This window comes from Elgaria multicarinata, chromosome 21 (genome assembly GCF_023053635.1).
Source record: "Elgaria multicarinata webbii isolate HBS135686 ecotype San Diego chromosome 21, rElgMul1.1.pri, whole genome shotgun sequence".
Classification (NCBI taxonomy): Eukaryota; Metazoa; Chordata; class Lepidosauria; order Squamata; family Anguidae; genus Elgaria; species Elgaria multicarinata.
This window is the reverse complement of record NC_086191.1, coordinates 13,953,986-13,971,733: the sequence shown is the minus strand read 5'-3', so window position 1 is coordinate 13,971,733 and position 17,748 is coordinate 13,953,986. Positions and strand designations below refer to the sequence as shown.

General features: G+C 49.1%; 3 protein-coding genes across 3 annotated transcripts in view; 2 read left to right on the top strand and 1 right to left on the bottom strand.

Annotated features, from left to right (window-relative positions):
- LOC134412386 (zinc finger protein 208-like) overlaps positions 1-17,748 on the top strand; it is a 489,474-nt gene that overhangs the window by 384,501 nt on the left and 87,225 nt on the right. The gene's annotated exons all lie outside the window — the stretch shown is intronic.
- LOC134412317 (transmembrane emp24 domain-containing protein 10-like) lies at positions 4,573-7,721 on the top strand. Its single transcript, XM_063146217.1, has 5 exons — positions 4,573-4,858; positions 5,094-5,214; positions 6,007-6,080; positions 6,547-6,673; positions 7,600-7,721. Exons 1-5 carry the CDS (start codon positions 4,664-4,666, stop codon positions 7,719-7,721), a joined length of 639 nt encoding a protein of 212 aa, XP_063002287.1. The 5' UTR covers positions 4,573-4,663.
- On the bottom strand, positions 9,218-16,888 carry LOC134412316 (uncharacterized). Its single transcript, XM_063146216.1, has 5 exons — positions 16,764-16,888; positions 12,962-13,125; positions 11,185-11,259; positions 10,766-10,929; positions 9,218-9,331 (listed from the first exon to the last, which is right to left on the bottom strand). Exons 1-5 carry the CDS (start codon positions 16,886-16,888, stop codon positions 9,218-9,220), a joined length of 642 nt encoding a protein of 213 aa, XP_063002286.1.

Sequence of the window (17,748 nt, the reverse complement as noted above, 5' to 3'; positions counted from 1 at the left end):
TGCAGGAATCCACCCTAAAGCAGCCCTGACAGATGGTTGTCCAGCTTCCTCTTGAATGCCTCTAGTGTGGGAGAACAGCCCACCACCTCCTTAGGTCACCAGTTCCATTGTCGTACTGCTCTAACAGTCAGGAAGTTTTTCCTGATGTCCAGCTGGAATCTGGCTTCCTTTAACTTGAGCCTGTTATTCCGAGTGATATAATCCTAACCATTATTCGACACTGCCTTCTCTGACATGGGAAGGCACTGTTCATTTCACCACTCCAACGAGGCTTTAACAACCTAAGAGGACTGAGGTTCCATCTAATCCAGCGCTCTGTTCACACAGTGGACAAGCAGCTGTCGACCAGGGACTCACAAGGAGGACACAAGTGAAACACCACCCTCCCACCCATGGTCCCCAGCATCCTGCCTCTGATACTGGAAGTAGCACATAGCCATCAGTAGCCTTCTCCTCCAGGACTCCCCTTTCAAAGCCACCCAAACCGGTGGCCATTGCTACAAATGGTGGTAGAGAATTCCCTAGTTTGACATTGATTTCCAACCATCCCAGCTAAATGGGACCCACATTCCTGATTTCCAGTCTCCAGGCTGGAGGGGATTCCCTGGCCCTCTTGTGGATCGCCAAGAGTTAACAAGAAGGCTCTCTTGAGATCCGGCAGGATATGAGACACCCATTTAGGACTCTGGTGACTCACCTTGAAGGAAGAGGGGGGGTGAAGAGGAGAAAACACATGCTCACGGCTTGTCCCCAAATGCTAGAAGGAGCCCAGGAGGACTCTTAAAAGCCCTACAAAGCTAGCACAGATGTGAGAGGTTGGGAGCCCCCCCCCGACTATTTTGAGGGGTCCTGGCAGAGCTGGGACATCAGAAACTGCCTTATCTTGAGTCAGACCTTGGGTCCATCTAGCCCAGTATTGTCGACACGGACTGACAGCAGCAGCGGCTTTCAAGGGTTTCAGGGGGAATTTTTTTCCAGCCCTGCTTGGAGATGCCAGGGATCGAACCTGGGTCCTCCTGCATGCAAAACAGGGGCCGTACCACTGCGCTACGGCCCCTCCCAAGCAGAGGGATGGAAGGAAGGGAGTGCTACGATTAGGTACTTAAAAGATTCTGCTGAGGCCCACAGGACACACGCATGCATAATATTTGCACACATTGATCGGTATCTGCATATGAAGATGTGAAAACAATTAAAAAGTTCTAGTTCAATTTCACAAGAGGCAAAGGCAGGCAATTAATTTCTCATCTGAATCATTTCAACTCAGAGAAGTCCTTCTATTTTTGGCCCAGATCACCCCAAACCAACAGGGAAAAGTTTGCTGTCTTCTAAGTATCTTGACCATGCAGGGAGAGATTTGGGTGGGTGTGACGCAGAGTGAACCTTCCTTCCCCAGGTGGAATCTTACCCTTGAAAATTGCACCACCTCCACCATGCGTGGCAATTAAGTGGAGAGAGAGAAATCTTCCCTTGTAACACTCAGAGCCCTGGGAAACAGATTCAGGGGCCCTGGGAAATAGATTCGGGGTGAGCACCCCATAGGCCCAGACCTAATAATTCCCAGTAAAAACAGCTGAGCATCAACAGAGCTAAGGTTTAATTATTTATCTGATGCATGTAGAACCCGTCTTTCCTCCGAGATGCCAAAGGAAGCAGACATGAGCCTCTTCCTCCTCCTGTCCGTTTTATCCACACAACACTGGAATCATAGAATAGCAGAGTTGGAAGGGGCCTACAAGGCCATCGAGTCCAACCCCCTGCTCAGTGCAGGAATCCACCCTAAAGCATCCCTGACAGGTGGTTGTCCAGCTGCCTCTTGAAGGCCTCCAGTGCGGGAGAGCCCACCACCTCCCTAGGTAACTGATTCCATTGTCGTACTGCTCTAACAGTCAGGAAGTTTTTCCTGATGTCCAGCTGGAATCTGGCTTCCTTTAACTTGAGCCCGTTATTCCGTGTCCTGCACTCTGGGAGGATCGAGAAGAGATCCTGGCCATTCAAGAGGCAGCGGGACAACCATCTGTCAGGGATGCTTTAGGGTGGATTCCTGCATTGAGCAGGGGGTTGGACTTGATGGCCTTATAGGCTCCTTCCAACTCTACTATTCTATGATTCTATGATTCTCCGCTTACCCCACGCAGGACGCAAAGCGGAGGGATTCCTGTGCCGTGTGGCTTGGCGAGGCAGCCGGTGGGCCTCGCACGTGGCAACCAGCAGGCTCCTCTAATGGCTGTAGCCCAAAAGCTCAGGGCGATGTCTGAGCAGGACTGGCACGATATGTGAGGTTTCTCTATATTTTTCAGTTGAGTCACCTTTCCTCTTCCTCCCAGAGCCGACTCACTCACGTTTCAAAGATGTCTCTTGGATTTCAGCCCGCTCCGTCCTTCCTCCAAACACATGACTCTTTCGCGCCACAAACCAAAATCAGGAGTGAGAAGCCAAAATCTGGGACGAGAGGCCAGATCAAGGACAGGGGTTGGGGAGGAGAGAGGGGGAAGAAACATAGTTTTAAATTCCTTTTTGTAGACTTTAGTTTTATGGGTCCTGATTTCCTCACTGAGAAGAACCCAACATGTATGGAGGGTGCTGCATTGAGGACGCTTGGGTTACAATGTCAGGTTGGAGCTGAAGAGACCTGGGTTCGAATCCTCACACAAAAGCTAAGTCTACCTCACAGAGTTGTTGAGAGGATAAAACAGAGAGGAGGAAGAGCATGGACAGCTATCTGTCAGGGATGCTTTAAGCATTTCCTGCATTGAGCAGGGGGTTGGACTTGATGGCCTTACAGGCCCCTTCTAACTCTACTATTCTATGATTCGTGTATTTCCTGCATTGAGCAGGGGGTTGGACTTGATGGCCTTACAGGCCCCTTCCAACTCTACTGTTCTATGATTCATGTATGGGTTCCTTCTGGGAGGGGTAAGGAAGGATATAAATATAACCAATAATAAAGAAATGAATAAATTTCCCTATGGTGAATAAGAGGGTGGCAAGGTTTCAAGGGTTTCCATTACAGTGGGGTAGATTTGGGTAGAACATTAGGGAAAACGTCTTGATGGCTGGAGCCATTTGAGAATAGAACCAATTACCTGAGGTGTGTGTGTGAGAGAGAGAGCTCCCTCACCTGAGGTCTTCAGTTAGAGTCCTGACAATTGTTTGCTTGGGACGCTGGATTTTCTACATCTAATGGGGGTTGGACTAGATGGCCTCGAAGACCCCCTCCAATTCTACCATTCTCCAATTTTTTACTGCTACTCAAGTTCATCCTGCATTTTTGAAGTTCTTCCTTTTCTCCACCCTCCACTTCAACTAGACGGCCCAGAGCTGCCTAATTGTTAGGAAGAGAACAGCAGCACCATTAGGGTAGGAATTTGGGGCAGACGTCTGGGTCCCTGTTCAGCGGATTGTAGAAGGGGGCACGCCACTGTTAAAGGATCAGGACCCAGGCAAAACAAAAAGTGGGGGGAACAAACCCTAACTCTGCTCTCCAAAATTGTGACACCGCCCCCCTCCCATTCACACAAATACTCATGCATACTACCCCCTGGGTCCCCGAAATGGCAGCTGGTGAGTCATCTCCGAGTTGTGGTTTGTCATCCATTTGGCACCTGAGTTAGTGCCATCATTCCAGTTCCGTGAGTCAACCAAATTTTGGTCGCAGGCCCAACACCCGCCAATTCCTTCCTCCCCCAATCCAAGCCCACCCACTGGGGTGAGAGTAAATGGGTCTCAGAGAGGTGAGTCATCACGTCCCATGCTCCCCCTTCCTCTCCTCGAAATCCCTCTCAAAAACAAGCTTCTACCTGAATCCTTTCTCTCCCCCACCCCCCACACACCCCAAAACACCCACGGGAGCCAAGCCATTCTGGGAGTCATGGATCCCTTCACCCATTTGGTTCATCCCCAATGTTTTGCAAGCAAGGGGGAAACTACTCCAGATCATGGGCCATGCTGGCTGGGGCTAATGGGAGATGTAGTCCATGCTGGCGGGGGCTAATGGGACCTGCAGGGGCCCTGGGTGGGTAAGGGTTACAGCAGAGGTGAGCAGAAGGAAGATTCCCAGATATTTTTAACTCCAACTCCAATATGTGGGAGCTCCAACGTCTGCCCAGCCCTGCCTCACAGGGTTGTTGTGAATCTCTTGCCCATGATGGAGTTCTTCTCGTGCCATCCGAAGCCCAAAATCAGCGCTCTGCACGTGCAAAGACGGCCCTCTCCTTTGCTCGATGCAAAAGGTCTATTTCGCGCTTCCCCGGGCCTCCTTTCACGCCGCCCGCCTGGAGGGGGGCGTGGCTCCTTCCCTCCTGGCCCCGCCCTCAATCGGAGTCAACCCAGGTCGGATGTGGACGCAGGCAGACGGCAGAGAAGCAGCGGACGGAAAAGAGCCCGAGGCTGGAAACGAGCGATCGCGCTTCAAGGGACGCCACGTCAAAGGCATCAACTCGCTGGAGGTTTGACATCATGGAGCCAATACCGCCGGGGGTGGTGGGGAGGGAGGAGGGTGTTGAAGGGGGCAGGTGGTGGTGGGGGCGTTGTTGGGCGAAAGGGGGCTGGGCAGGGAAGGGGGAGAGGGGGCTGAACCTCCAGGCGCCTCCCTGGGTGTCAGGCTTGGGCAGAACCCAACTGGTGCCCCAGCTGGGTCTCCCTTGCGACAACCACAGCAGCCATGTGGGTCCCCGGACTCCTGGGTCCCTGGGTTTTGGTCCTGTCCCTGTCCGCAGGGGGCTGCCAGGCTCTTTCCTTCCAGCTTCCGCCGCAGACCCGCAAATGCCTGAAAGAGGAGCTGCACCGGGACGTCATGGTCACCGGGGAATACGAGGTCTCCGAAGCCGCCGCGCCGGGAATCCGGACCGACTTACGGGTGAGGGCTCCGTCCACCCACGCACCCACCCACACCCCTGTGCCCCCTCTTCGGGTCTTCCCAAGCGGTGGCCACGCTGTTGCCTCTTTCAGCGCAGACAGCAGAGGGATGAACTGGACTGCAGCTTGTGCCGTTCTGTCTTTAAGGGGCCATGGTTTGGCACTTTGGACATGCCCAGGGGCACTCTGGCTGCACCTGAGTGGACACCACAGCTGTCCCTCTCTTCTCCCTGCAGGTCACGGACTCCTCCGGACACCTCTTGTACTCCAAGGATGAGGCCAAGAAAGGGAAAATGTTCTTTATCACGGAAGATCATGAAATCTACGAAATTTGCTTTGAGAGCCACGGACAGCCAGGTAGATGGAGCCGGGGGGTGGTCCTGGGTGCCTGCAACCCCGAACTGACCCATGAGCCTCTTGGCCACACAATGTTCCCTCTTCTTTACTGTCCCCCCCCCTTTTGAAGCCTTCCCATAATTCTGACGGTGGGGTTTAAATTTGTAAAAGCACCAAGAAGAGAGAGATACAAGGGTTCATACCCTGTCTGCCCACAAGTCCCCTAGCCAATGTTCCCAAGTTTTGGTGCATTTCATAGAATCATAGAATAGCAGAGTTGGAAGGGGCCCACAAGGCCATCCAGTCCAACCCCCTGCTCAATGCAGGAATCCATCTTAAAGCATCCCTGACAGGTTGTTGTCCAGCTGCCTCTTGAAGGCCTCTAGTATGGGAGAGCCCACAACCCCCCTAGGTAACTGATTCCTTTGTCGTACTGCTCTAACAGTCTGGAAGTTTTTCCTGATGTCCAGCCGGAATCTGGCTTCCTTGAACTTGAGCCCGTTATTCCGTGTCCTGCACTCTGGGAGGATTGAGAAGAGATCCTGGCCCTCCTTTGTGTGACAACCTTTTAAGTATTTGAAGAGTGCTCTCATGTCTCCCCTCAGTCTTCTCTTCTCCAGGCTAAACATGCCCAGTTCTTTCATTTACCATTGGAGATCAGAATGTCCTCTGAACATGCTCAGAGACACTCATTCTTTTCAATTTGCATGTTTCACGGCTGAGCCTGTATTGGATAAAGAGCAGATCCACCAAGATCGCCCCCTGTTTCCTTCGCCTCTCACCCCAGTGGCTCATTTTCAACTTTTCCTCCAGGGAATTTCCAAATTCCCTACAAACTCGTCACCCTCAACATCAAGCACGGCGTGGAGGCACGGAATTACGAGGACGTAAGTGCAACGCCCGGGTCAGGGTGATGTGGGGCGGGCGACGTGGGGCTGTTTAGGCCAATCCCCATAGCACGGGCTGGATGCGATGGGTTAGGGCAGCATGAACCTTTTCTGTGCTCCATCCCAGAGGTGGCTGCCTCTTCAGAGGATGAGGCACGCCCGTATCTCCAGCCCAGGGTGTAGCCCTCTCCAGAAACGGCTGCATCTTTAAGCTAAGTAAATGGTGACTTTGGAGAAACCAGTTTTGTGCTGGTTCCCAGCTGACCTCATCTTCACTTTATTTTACTTACTTCTTTCCTTATTGGCTGGGGAACGCAGGGAGTTGGAGGACTTTTTTTCAGTCTAAACATACATAGGATTGCGCTTTTACTTAGTTATATACTTATTTTGTTATCCCCCCGTTCTTCTAAACTTTTAAGTCCTCTGGCCAGGGCACAATATATTAAAAAATATACAATACCCACAGATCGCAAAGGCAGAGAAACTGAAGCACTTGGAGGTGGGCCTGCGGCGTCTGGAGGACCTGTCGGAATCCATCCTCAAAGAATTTGCTTTCAGGAAGCAACGGGAAAAGGACGGGCACAGCACCAAGCGTGAGTGGCGTCCACACACAGTGTGGCAGAATCGTAGAATAGTAGAGTTGGAAGGGGCCTATAAGGCCATCGAGTCCAACCCCCTGCAGGACGAGATAACTTGTGGCCCTTCAGGGTTTGGGGGGCCTACAGCTCCCATGATCTTTCACCTTTTGGCTATAGGGCTCATGGTAGTTGTAGGCGAAAACATAGAATCATAGAATCATAGAATAGCAGAGTTGGAAGGGGCCTACAAGGCCATCAAGTCCAACCCCCTGCTCAATGCAGGAATCCACCCTAAAGCATCCCTGACAGATGCTTGTCCAGCTGCCTCTTGAAGGCCTCTAGTGTGGGAGAGCCCACCACCTGCCTAGCTCACTGATTCCATTGTCGTACTGCTCTAACAGTCAGGAGGTTTTTCCTGATGTCCAGCCGGAATCTGGCTTCCTTTATCTTGAGCCCGTTATTCCGTGTCCTGCACTCTGGGAGGATCGAGAAGAGATCCTGGCCGCATCTGGAGGGCTGCAAGTTGATCACCCCTGCATGATGGGTTGAGGTTTCTTCCCCTGCCCTTTCATTAGCTGGGACAAAAGAAGTCTCTTCCACTCAGGCTGCAATCCTATGCAGGTTTAGATAGCGGGAGGGAAAGCCCTGTAACTCCTGGGCTGGCACACATTCACATGAGCGCTAACGGGCACTTGCACTCGTTATTTATGCTGGTGTGTATTAGCATAACCAACACCACCCCGGTGGAAAAAAAGACCGGCAAAGTCCGCGCGACTCAGAAAAAGCCGGCCAGACGCGGCATCCCCAGGTCAGATTCGTAGAAATCTGAACTCGTTTGAATCCGCCGCAGATCTCTGTGACATCCGTCGGCTGCTGTTCTCTCCAAACGAAGCTCCGACACCGACCTGCCATTTGCCCTTCTTCTCTCTTTCTCTTTGCAGCATCCACTGGCACTCTGGTCTTCCGCTTCAGCGTCCTCTCTACGCTTTGCCTCTTGGCTCTGGGTGTTTGGCAGTCCTTTTATTTCAAGCGTTGTTTTAAGTCCATGACAATCAGCGAGTGATTGAGCTGAGGTTGAGGATGGGAGCGGGGAAAGAGGCACTATGTGAATCCCACCCTCTCTGGACTCCCCACCTGATTTTGCCAGAGACTTTAGGTATGAACCGTGCTCTCTGCTGCCTTTTCTCCCACCCATTTGCTCTGGATTCTTTCTCCCACTCGATTTCCCTAAACCAGGATGTATCCACTGGAATGAATCCCTTTCCTAGCTGGAAACAGAACGGGCATGCGATCCGGAACACGGATTTGGAAATCAATGTTCCTCCCCTTCCCAAAACAGACTTCTACCCCAAACGAATGGTGGGTATTTAGGGCACAGGTGATTAATTTGACTGAAGTTAATTTAAGTCCCAATTGCTGAGTGCAAAGTTGAACATCTTGGAAGTTATACAGTTTGGTTCTGTGACGTTGCTGCTATTTAGGAGGAGTGGGTGGGAATAAATGGGTTTTTCTACCCACCCACTACCTCAAGTCAGGCCGGAAAAATAATATTCGATATGGGACACGGAGCTAAATCCTGTGTATTATGACTTACAAGCAAACCCACTGTCTTCATGACATTGATGACCGGGAATTCTGGGAGTTATAGGACTTTCTGTCTCTCTCTTTCTAAACATGCTAATCACACCCTAACTTGCACTCTCTGCTGAAACAGAAAAAGAGGATAAATGTGATCAAGAGGCCACGTTGTATTAAAATAGTCAGTGCATATTTATTGTAAGTCTGCGTGCATTTCTTTATAGCGATTAAAAAATACAAAATGTGCCCTTTGGTCTCCCGGTCCTTCCCCCCAACGAACGGTTGACATCTTGGCTAAGTCTACACTGAAATTTTAAACCAGTTTCATACCTGTCATGAGTTGGCTTGCATCAGATGTCAAGTGGGATCGCCAACTTTACAGGAAAAAACACACACCAGGCCTGCTCCTATGCCTTTTAACAGAAGGTTGATTTGCACAGATCAGCAGGGGAAGTTTTAATAAGTATTGTCTCCTGCTGATATCTGCGGCACAAGCGGTGATTTACAGGCGTAGTAGCGAGGGCTGACGGAAGAAATTGGCAACATTACTGTAGACGCCTGTTTGTAACGACTCTCCTGGTTTTTATTTTTAAAGAAAGGGAAGGAGAGAAGCCGTTTCAGGATTGTCGTTTTGCAATGAGAGATTTAGAGCGGAACAGAACTCCCCTTGCAAAACTACAACTCCCAGGGGTCTTTGGGAAGCCGCGACAGCCAAACCGGTTTCACACCTATCAGAATAGCAGTGCAGTCGTGCTGGACGTGCCGTGCAGCAAGCAGGCCTGAAAGGAATGGGAATCCGTCTTCACTCCGTGAATGTCCCTGGGCAAAAACAGTCCTTTTCCACCCACCCAACCACACACTGTTCCACTCTGGCCTCACCCATTTTGGGGGCATCGCTTTGAAGCTCTGCACGCCTCCTTTTGGCGTTGGGTTCTTTCTATGTCAGTCGGGGTGGGGTGGGGTGGGGTTTCTCCCAGACACTCAGGCTCGGCAGAAGCAATCTTGCACCAAGCGGACCGGCTGAACTACCAAAGAACCATCCGCTTTCAGGAAAGCAAAGGGCAGCGTATTCCGGCGCGGCCGACAGCAACGTCTCTGGCGAGAGAGAAACGATGTGAACCAAGGCAGGAAAGCCGAAACAAAAGCCACAGAGAACATACAGCTTCTTCACTGCCAGGCAAAGCAACCTTCAAAGCTAACGTCAATTTTCCTTTCTCCATCCTGGAGAGGAGATCAGAACCTCTGAAGAATCAGACCAACGTCCCTTCGTGGTATCCAATGTTAGTCTACATAAAGTAAACCCACTGAAGTCATAGAATCATAAAATGGGACTTCTTTATGGATTTCTGCACTGAGCAGGGGGTTGGGCTTGATGGCCTTAGAGGCCCCTTCCAACTCTACTGTTCTATGATTCTGTATATGGTTCTACCCTGTTTCCTGCAGCGGCCAGCAGGAGTTTCCAAGGTTTTTGGGGCGGTGGGCACATTCGGAATTTCGGGAGGGTGGTGTGGGCGCTCTCACAAAATGGCTGCCATGGGGGGTCACGGGACACCCGTTTCACAGAAGGCAAACTGGTGACACTTAAAAAAAACACACACACACACAAAAACTTGCCCCCAAAACCGAAGTACAAAGAGGTGGAACTTGAACTCCAAATTGCATAAACCTCAAGAATGCCTCTGCCTAAACCAAAAAATCTCTGCTGCTGTAGCCAGTGGAAGCTGGTGGCTCTGAGCTCAGTGGGGTGGTGAATCTATTCCAGTTTTCAGTCAGAACTCTAAAGGAGCGATCCACGGTGCAATAAAAAAAGCTCAAAGAATCTGTCTTGGTCTAAAGCAGCTTTTTTTCGTTCCTAATTCTATTTTGAATAGTGTGCTGGGTCACAGGAACAGAGAAGTCCTAGAATCATAGAACCGTAGAGTTGGAAGGGGCCCACAAGGCCATCGAGTCCAACCCCCTGCTCAATGCAGGAATCCACCTTAAAGCATCCCTGACAGAGGGTTGTCCAGCTGCCTCTTGAAGGCCTCTAGTGTGGGAGAGCCCACCACCTCCCTAGGTCATGGGTTCCATTGTCGTACTGCTCTAACAGTCAGGAAGTTTTTCCTGATGTCCAGCCGGAATCTGGCTTCCTTTAACTTGAGCCCGTTATTCCGTGTCCTGCACTCTGGGAGGATCGAGAAGAGATCCTGGCCCTCCTCTGTGTGACAACCTTTCAAGTATTTGAAGAGTGCTGTCATGTCTCCCCTCAATCTTGTCTTCTCCAGGCTAAACATGCCCAGTTCTTTCAGTCTCTCCTCCTAGGGCTTTGTTTCCAGACCCCTGATCATCCTCATTGCCCTCCTCTGAACATGCCTCCTACTACGTCAGACCCTTGATCTATCAAGTCCACTGACTGGCAGCAACAACTCTCCCAGGTTTCAGGCAAGATTCTTTCTGAACTCTACCTGGAGAGGCTGAACCTGGGACGTTCTGCCTCCAAGCACCCACGAGCCATGGCCCACCCAAAAAGGTTTAAGTAAAGCGCTGTACCTTCTTTTCGTCCATGTCCAGCCAAGGGTTTGGCTGGCCGAGTCCACAGTCTTGAACCCAAAGGGGCAGCGGGGGTCTCGCTTCCTTCTGGTGGCAGTGACACCCCAGGCATTGGGTGAAGACGAAGGAATCAGGGTGCAGCACCCAGCTCTGCCAACCTAGGTCTGGCGGATGGCAATGGGAGGAGAGAAACAGAGGAAGAGGCGTAAGCATGGAGGGCGGATGGGCAGAACTCTGTACAAACACTGGTTATATGTCTCATTCTTTTTTTCTGGAAGACAAATAATAGATGGCAAATCAGTGATCTGCTCTACCCAAGTCAGCTTCATTATGGCCGTCAAGGGTTGGAGTTCTGTGTAGGCGTGCAAGCTTGCAATGTCTGTGTGTGCAATGGGTGTATTAATCTACTGAGCTTTTACCATCCAGCGTTATGCGGTGGGAGATCTGAGCGCAGCCTCCTCTTCGGATCAACAGCGTCTGATTGGAAGAGATATCTGGGGGAAATGAGGACAACCAAATGAGCGGCTGGTGATACATTACGAGGTTCTGTAAAACAGGGATAAAGTTATGGGCTCTTGCATCTGCAAAACTTATTTGGAAGGGGGAATTCCGGTTGTTGCAAATTCTCCCTGCAGTGTGGCATGACGGAGGGGAAAAGTTGCGCTGATCAGAACGGGGCATTGTTGGATCTGCCATCCTGGTTGTCTACTCCTAGAGGGGCCAGCAGAGGGCAGAAGGGCTTCTTATTGAACGAGAAATCCTTTTAATAACAACCCTGTTTATTTACACAGATATATAGAAGGCAAAATATTGCCTCCGCCGCCTTTATACAAGCCCCATCCCCTTGACCGACTAAAGCCATTTGCTGAGCTGATGTGATGTCACAGATTGCTAGTTTTACCCTACCCTGTGCCTGTTTGGTGCATTGTCTTCCCCTCCTTATTGTTTTATTATGATTTTATTAGAATGTAAGTCTATGCGGCAGGGTCTTGCTATTTACTGTTTTACTCTGTACAGCACCATGTACATTGATGGTGCTATATAAATAAAATAATAATAATAATTGTTCAAGGAACGTTCCGTGGAAGGAAACAGAAAGCTGCGGAATGTTTAAAATCAGTGCAACTTCTGTGTGGTAGTGCAAGGTCAGTTTGGAAGGGGGAAGAACCTGATACAGAATGTAGCGATAGGAGAAATATCATAGAATCATAGAACAGCAGAGTTGGAAGGGACCTACAAAGCCATCGAGTCCAACCCCCTGCTCAATGCAGCAATCCACCCTAAAGCATCCCTGACAGATGGTTGTCCAGCTGCCTCTTGAATGCCTCTAGGGTGGGAGAGCCCACAACCTCCCTAGGTAACTGATTCCATTGTCGTACTGCTCTAACAGTCAGGAAGTTTTTCCTGATGTCCAGCTGAAATCTGACTTTCTTTAACTTGATCCCGTTATTCCGTGTCCTGCACTCTGGGAGGATCAAGAAGAGATCCTGGCCCTCCTCTGTGTGACAACGTTTCAGGTATTTGAAGAGTGCTATCATGTCTCCCCCTCAATCTTCTCTTCTCCAGTCTAAACATGCCCAGTTCTTTCAGTCTGTCTTCATAGGGCTTTGTTTCCAGACCCCTGATCTGGAAACAGATCAGGGATCTGCTGGTGGGGGGCAGACAAGAAATTAAGCGGACAGACAGTAGAGAAGGCATATTGATTTGAAACTACCAGCAAGTATGGCTGTCGGCCATAACAATTGCCCTCCAATCCTGGTCACGCTTCCCATTTTACAGATGGAAACACCAGGGCTGGAAGGTAGTGATTTTACACATAGTCACACAGAAAATCCTCAGCAGAGGTGGGATTTGAACCCATCTTTCCCAGGTTCAAAGCCAACGCACCAGCTATACTTCTATCACTCTCAGCTCCATAGCCAGATTTGACACAGGGCTAAGAGCACCCACTAGCTAGCCCAGCTTTCAAGTAAAAAAAGAAGAACAAGTTTCTAGTCCTTGTAGCACATCCCCGCGCCCCCTGTCCAATCGTTTTTGTGAGAAATAAGCCAGCCAACACGTTCCAGTGCAGTTAGCCAATGAGTGAAGCCACGCAGAAAATAGGCCGGTATTTCTTTTGCTCTGCCCCTTTGCCTTTGACCCTGCCCATTCCTGGAATGCAGTCTTCAGGTTGAAAAAGGGGAGAGGGACACTCACTGTGATGTTGTCCCACAACGGACAGTGCCGGGAACGGAATGGATTCCTTTGTCCAGGCGTCGCGCAGCTGGGGCATGGTGTCAGCTGCAATTCTGGGGGGCCGTTCCAGCCGGAGCAAAGGAAGCACAGCTGAAGCCACATGCTGGAGCACCTGTTCCCTGCAACTGCAGAGAAAGACAGAAGAAAGATGAACCACAGATTCTACATGCACTTCTGCAGAGCGTGGTCGCTATTACGCATTTGTTAGTGTATTGCATTTCCGTACTGCCTTTTCGGGACCAGCCAAGGGGGTTTACAAAAATGCAAGTACGATAGTTGCCACGCTGGTCCGGTTTTCAAAACTAGTGTGTGGCCAGAGGCACAGGGTGGCCATGTATACATGCCTCCCGCAAAAGGAAATGAATCGGCCAAAAGAGGACGCCCGTTTGCACAAACGTTGCTCGTGTATGTGTCAAGATGCAAACTGGGAAATAATGATTATGGTTTAAATAGAAATATAGCCCATCCCACTATAGTGGGTAATGTTTTCATAGGATCATAGAATAGCAGAGTTGGAAGGGGCCTACAAGGCCATCGAGTCCAACCCCCTGCTCAATGCAGGAATCCACCCCAAAGCATCCCTGACAGATGGTTGTCCAGCTGCCTCTTGAAGGCCTCCAGTGTGGGAGAGCCCACCACCTCCCTAGGTAACTTATTTATTTATTACATTTTTATACCGCCCAATAGCCGAAGCTGTCTGGGCGGTTCACAAAAATTAAAATCATGAAGAGCATAAAAACAACCAACAATCTAAAAACACAAATACAAAATACAATATAAAAAGCACAGCCAGGATAAAACCACACAGCAAAAATTAATATAGGTTAAAATATGGAATTAAAACAGCAAAATTTAAATTTAAATTAATAGGTGTTGAAATACTGAGAAAATAAAAAAGGTCTTCCTGATGTCCAGCCGGAAGCTGGCGATGGAAGGAGTACAGTGAAGGCACCAAGCGAACCTCTCTGGAGAGCTCGTTCCACAGCCGGGGTGCCACAGCAGAGAAGGCCCTGCTCCTAGTAGCCACCTTCCTCACTTCTTTTGGCAGGGGCTCACGGAGAAGGACCCCTGTGGATGATCTTAAGGTCCAGGCACGTATGGGAGGAGGCGTTCCTTCAAATAACCTGGCCCCAAACAGTTTAGGGCTTTTGCCCAGGTAAGATGGGTGTCTGCTGTCCAGATGCTGTTAACTTGGTTGGACAACAATTCTCAGCGTGCAATCCTATGCACGTTTAGACAGAAAAAAGTCCTAGAACTCCCAACATTCCCAACCAGGAATGATGGGAGTTGTAGGACTTTTTTCTTTCTTTCTCAACATACATAGGATTGCACCCATTTATCTAGCGCCATCAATGAACATGGTGCTGTACATAGTAAAAGAATAAAACAGGAACACCCTGCCACACAGGCTTACATTCTAATAAAATCATAATAAGAAAAGGAAGAGAAAGCACCAAATTGGTACAGGGGAACACTCTAAAGGAGCTACCTTGGAGAGCTTCTTTAGAGTACTGGGTGGTTCTGACTGAAACCCAGAACGGATTCACTGCCCCACTGACACCAGAGCCACCGGCCTCAACTACACTTAGAATTAACGAATTTGGAGCCCAGGAATTAGATTGTAACACCAGACCTCTGGGGGGCGGGGGGGGGGGGCGGGGGGTGTCACCCAAAAACCCACACTTTTGGTCACCCCAAGCTTTCTTCCTTTCAGCAGTATCATTCAGGTGGGAAAAGTCATTTTGTTGTTGCTAGAGTTGAGAGTGAGAAAACCTTTGGAATTGGAAAACTGGAAGTTTAGATCTGGATTAGATGGTCCTACGGGGTGCGTGTATGTGTCCATTTAGATGTCACTCCCCCCCCCCCAAAAAAAACCCTTCAACCGCGGAGTGCACAACTAACATTTCTGTGATCCCTGCTGGCCCACCTGCCATCCAATGCTTTACCATTTATTTATTTATTTATTACATTTCTATACCGCCCAATAGCTGGAGCTTCAGTAATGACTCAGTGCTTGCACAAGAGGTTCCTTTCCTTTCCTTTCTTCCTGATGTGTTAAGGGCAAAATAAATAAACCAACAAAAATATTTGCCAACCCTGATTTTATAAAGATAAATACTACCATTGTTGTAAACCGCCCAGAGAGTTTCGGCTGTGCGGCGGTATATAAATCTAATAAAATAAATAAATAAATAAACAAACACCAAATGTTTGTTTTGTGAGCTGCCCAGAGAGCTTCGGCTATTGCGCAGTATAGAAATGCAATAAATAATAATAATAATAATAATAATAATAATAATAATAATAATAATAATAATTGTTTCTATTCCAGAAGCCTTAAAAAAAAGCCAGCACCAAAATAATAATAATAATAATAATAATAATAATAATAATAATAATAAAAAAAAAAAAAAATCTGAACCAAAATTAGAGCATGTGTATTCTGTTCAAACGATATTGACATAATCAAATTTAATAAGACCAGACTCCAAATGACGCAGCCGCACATAGCATCCGTGACCTCGTTTCTAACAGCTGTGGAAAGGAACTTGGCTGCGTTTTCAGCTAACATGATGTTTGCATCTGCCGTGAGCGCAAGAAATGTATAAAACTCACCAGAGCTTCCCGGCTATAAATAAAGCATAGAAACTATAATCCCTATAGAAATTGCCATATAGAAAGATACGAGGTCGTGCTTCTATTAGCACCACCAGAAATACTCTGGGCTTGAAGAGTTTCTCATTTTAAGCTCACTGAAATCATGGTGCCGTCGGGAGCCCAGGTATCAAACGGAATTTTGTTTCCGCTGCCCTGACGCCAATCTCGTTTATTTGGGAATAAGGGCAGGCCTATTTTATTTATTTATTTTCATTCATATCCCACCTTTTTTCCTCCAAGGAAACCCAAGGCGGCGTACATAATCCTCTTCTTCTCCATTTTATCCTCACAACAACAACCCTACGAGGTAGGTTGGGCTGAAAGTCTGTGACTGGCCCAAAGTCACCCAGTGGGTTTCCATGGCCGAGTGGGGGACTAGAACCCGGATCTCCCAACTCCTAGTCCAACACCTTAGCTACTACACCACACTAGCTCTCAGTAAAGGTATGATAGATAGATAGATAGATAGATAGATAGATAGATAGATAGATAGATATAAAATAAGAATAAATGAGTATCTGTAACCATGTACATGCACTCCCTGAGTATAAAATATTTCTAAAAATAAGACAGATGCTCTAACATCCTACACTACTGCTTTAAAGCGCTTGATAACAGTTTTATAGCGCTTTAAAGCAGTTAAAGCGCTTTATAACTGTTATAAAGCACTTTAAAGCAGTAGTGTAGATCCTGTGTCCACCCATCCTGGCTCTATTTGCTTCTGCTCCTATCTGCCCTGTCCGGTTGGTCATTGGTGCCCCCCCCCGTATTTTGACCCCCCAGGTCCAGCCCTAGCCACACCACTGATGGAGACTGTCTGCTTTCCTACTTTGCATTTCTTTATTTGCTGCATTTATATTCTTCCGAGGAGCTCAAAGCAATGTATATAGCATTCTCCCCCCCCTCCCCGTCCGCACAACCCATTTTGTCTTCACAACAGCCCTGTGAGGTAGGTTGGGGTTAGAGGGAGACCCACAGGGGAAAAGGCCAGCCAGTGGACCGAGTGGGGATTCGAATTCAGGTCTCTGCAACCTGAGACCCGTAACCCCCATGCTGCATTGCCTCTTTGCAGTTTCCCTGCGTGGGGAGAAAACCCACTGCTTACCTTTCGTTGAGGCTGACAACAGATTCAAGCGGTTGTTCCTCCCCAAGGCGGGTCTCCCGGGGGGCACAGATGCCGCATGGCAGCACCCCCACCAGCAAGCCGCTCAGCAGCAGCAGGTGCAACATGGCGCCAGGCAGAATGTATCCCTGGGCAAAGCAAAGGGGTGTGGGTTTGGCGACTGGGTGGACAAGGAAGGCGGGCAGAGCTTGAAGCAACTGTGAGAATCCACTTTTATCTGCCTCTCCCTTACCACTGAGGTGACCTTGGCATTTTTCACAGGCAGGCTTTGCATCTTCCCCCACGACAGAAACTAGCCAAAAAGCATCAGATGCCAGCTGTCTCGGCCCTCTGGGGCAGGGCCCAGACTCCCCCCATCCCCAACCGAACCTCCCCCCCTCCCAACTTTGAAAGACCCAAAATTAACTTTCCAGGTGATATCCGGCATTAGGGCATGCTTTAAAATACCAGGAGCTCATTTCCGAGAGGCAGTGTGGTGTAGGAGTTAGAGCGTTGGAGTGGGATGTGGGTTCTATTCCCCGCTCTGCCATGAAGCTCACCGGGTGACAGTCACTGCCTGACCTACCTCGCAGGGTTGTTGTGAGGACAAAACGGAGAGGAGGGGGGTCATGTGAACTTGGAGACGGAAAAGGCTGGATATCAATGTAATAGGATGATGATGATAATAGATGGAAAAGGGCTTCTGAGCATAAGTAGAGTGCATGACAAAAAAAATCAGCACCAGGTACCTACCCTTGAAAGGAAATCTGCAAGGAAGCACATCCCAGGTGGTGTCTACCCACTAAAAGCCCGTGGGATTTAGTACCTTAAATACTAACACTAAATTAGGACCTTAAATGCTAATTTATTTTTCCTCTGCTTGGAAATTTGGGAGGCAAGGTTCAGCTGTGCTAAGGCTGCAATCCAATTCATGCCTATTGTGTTTCATGGGGTTTTCTCCTAGGTAAATGCACATAGGATTGTAGCC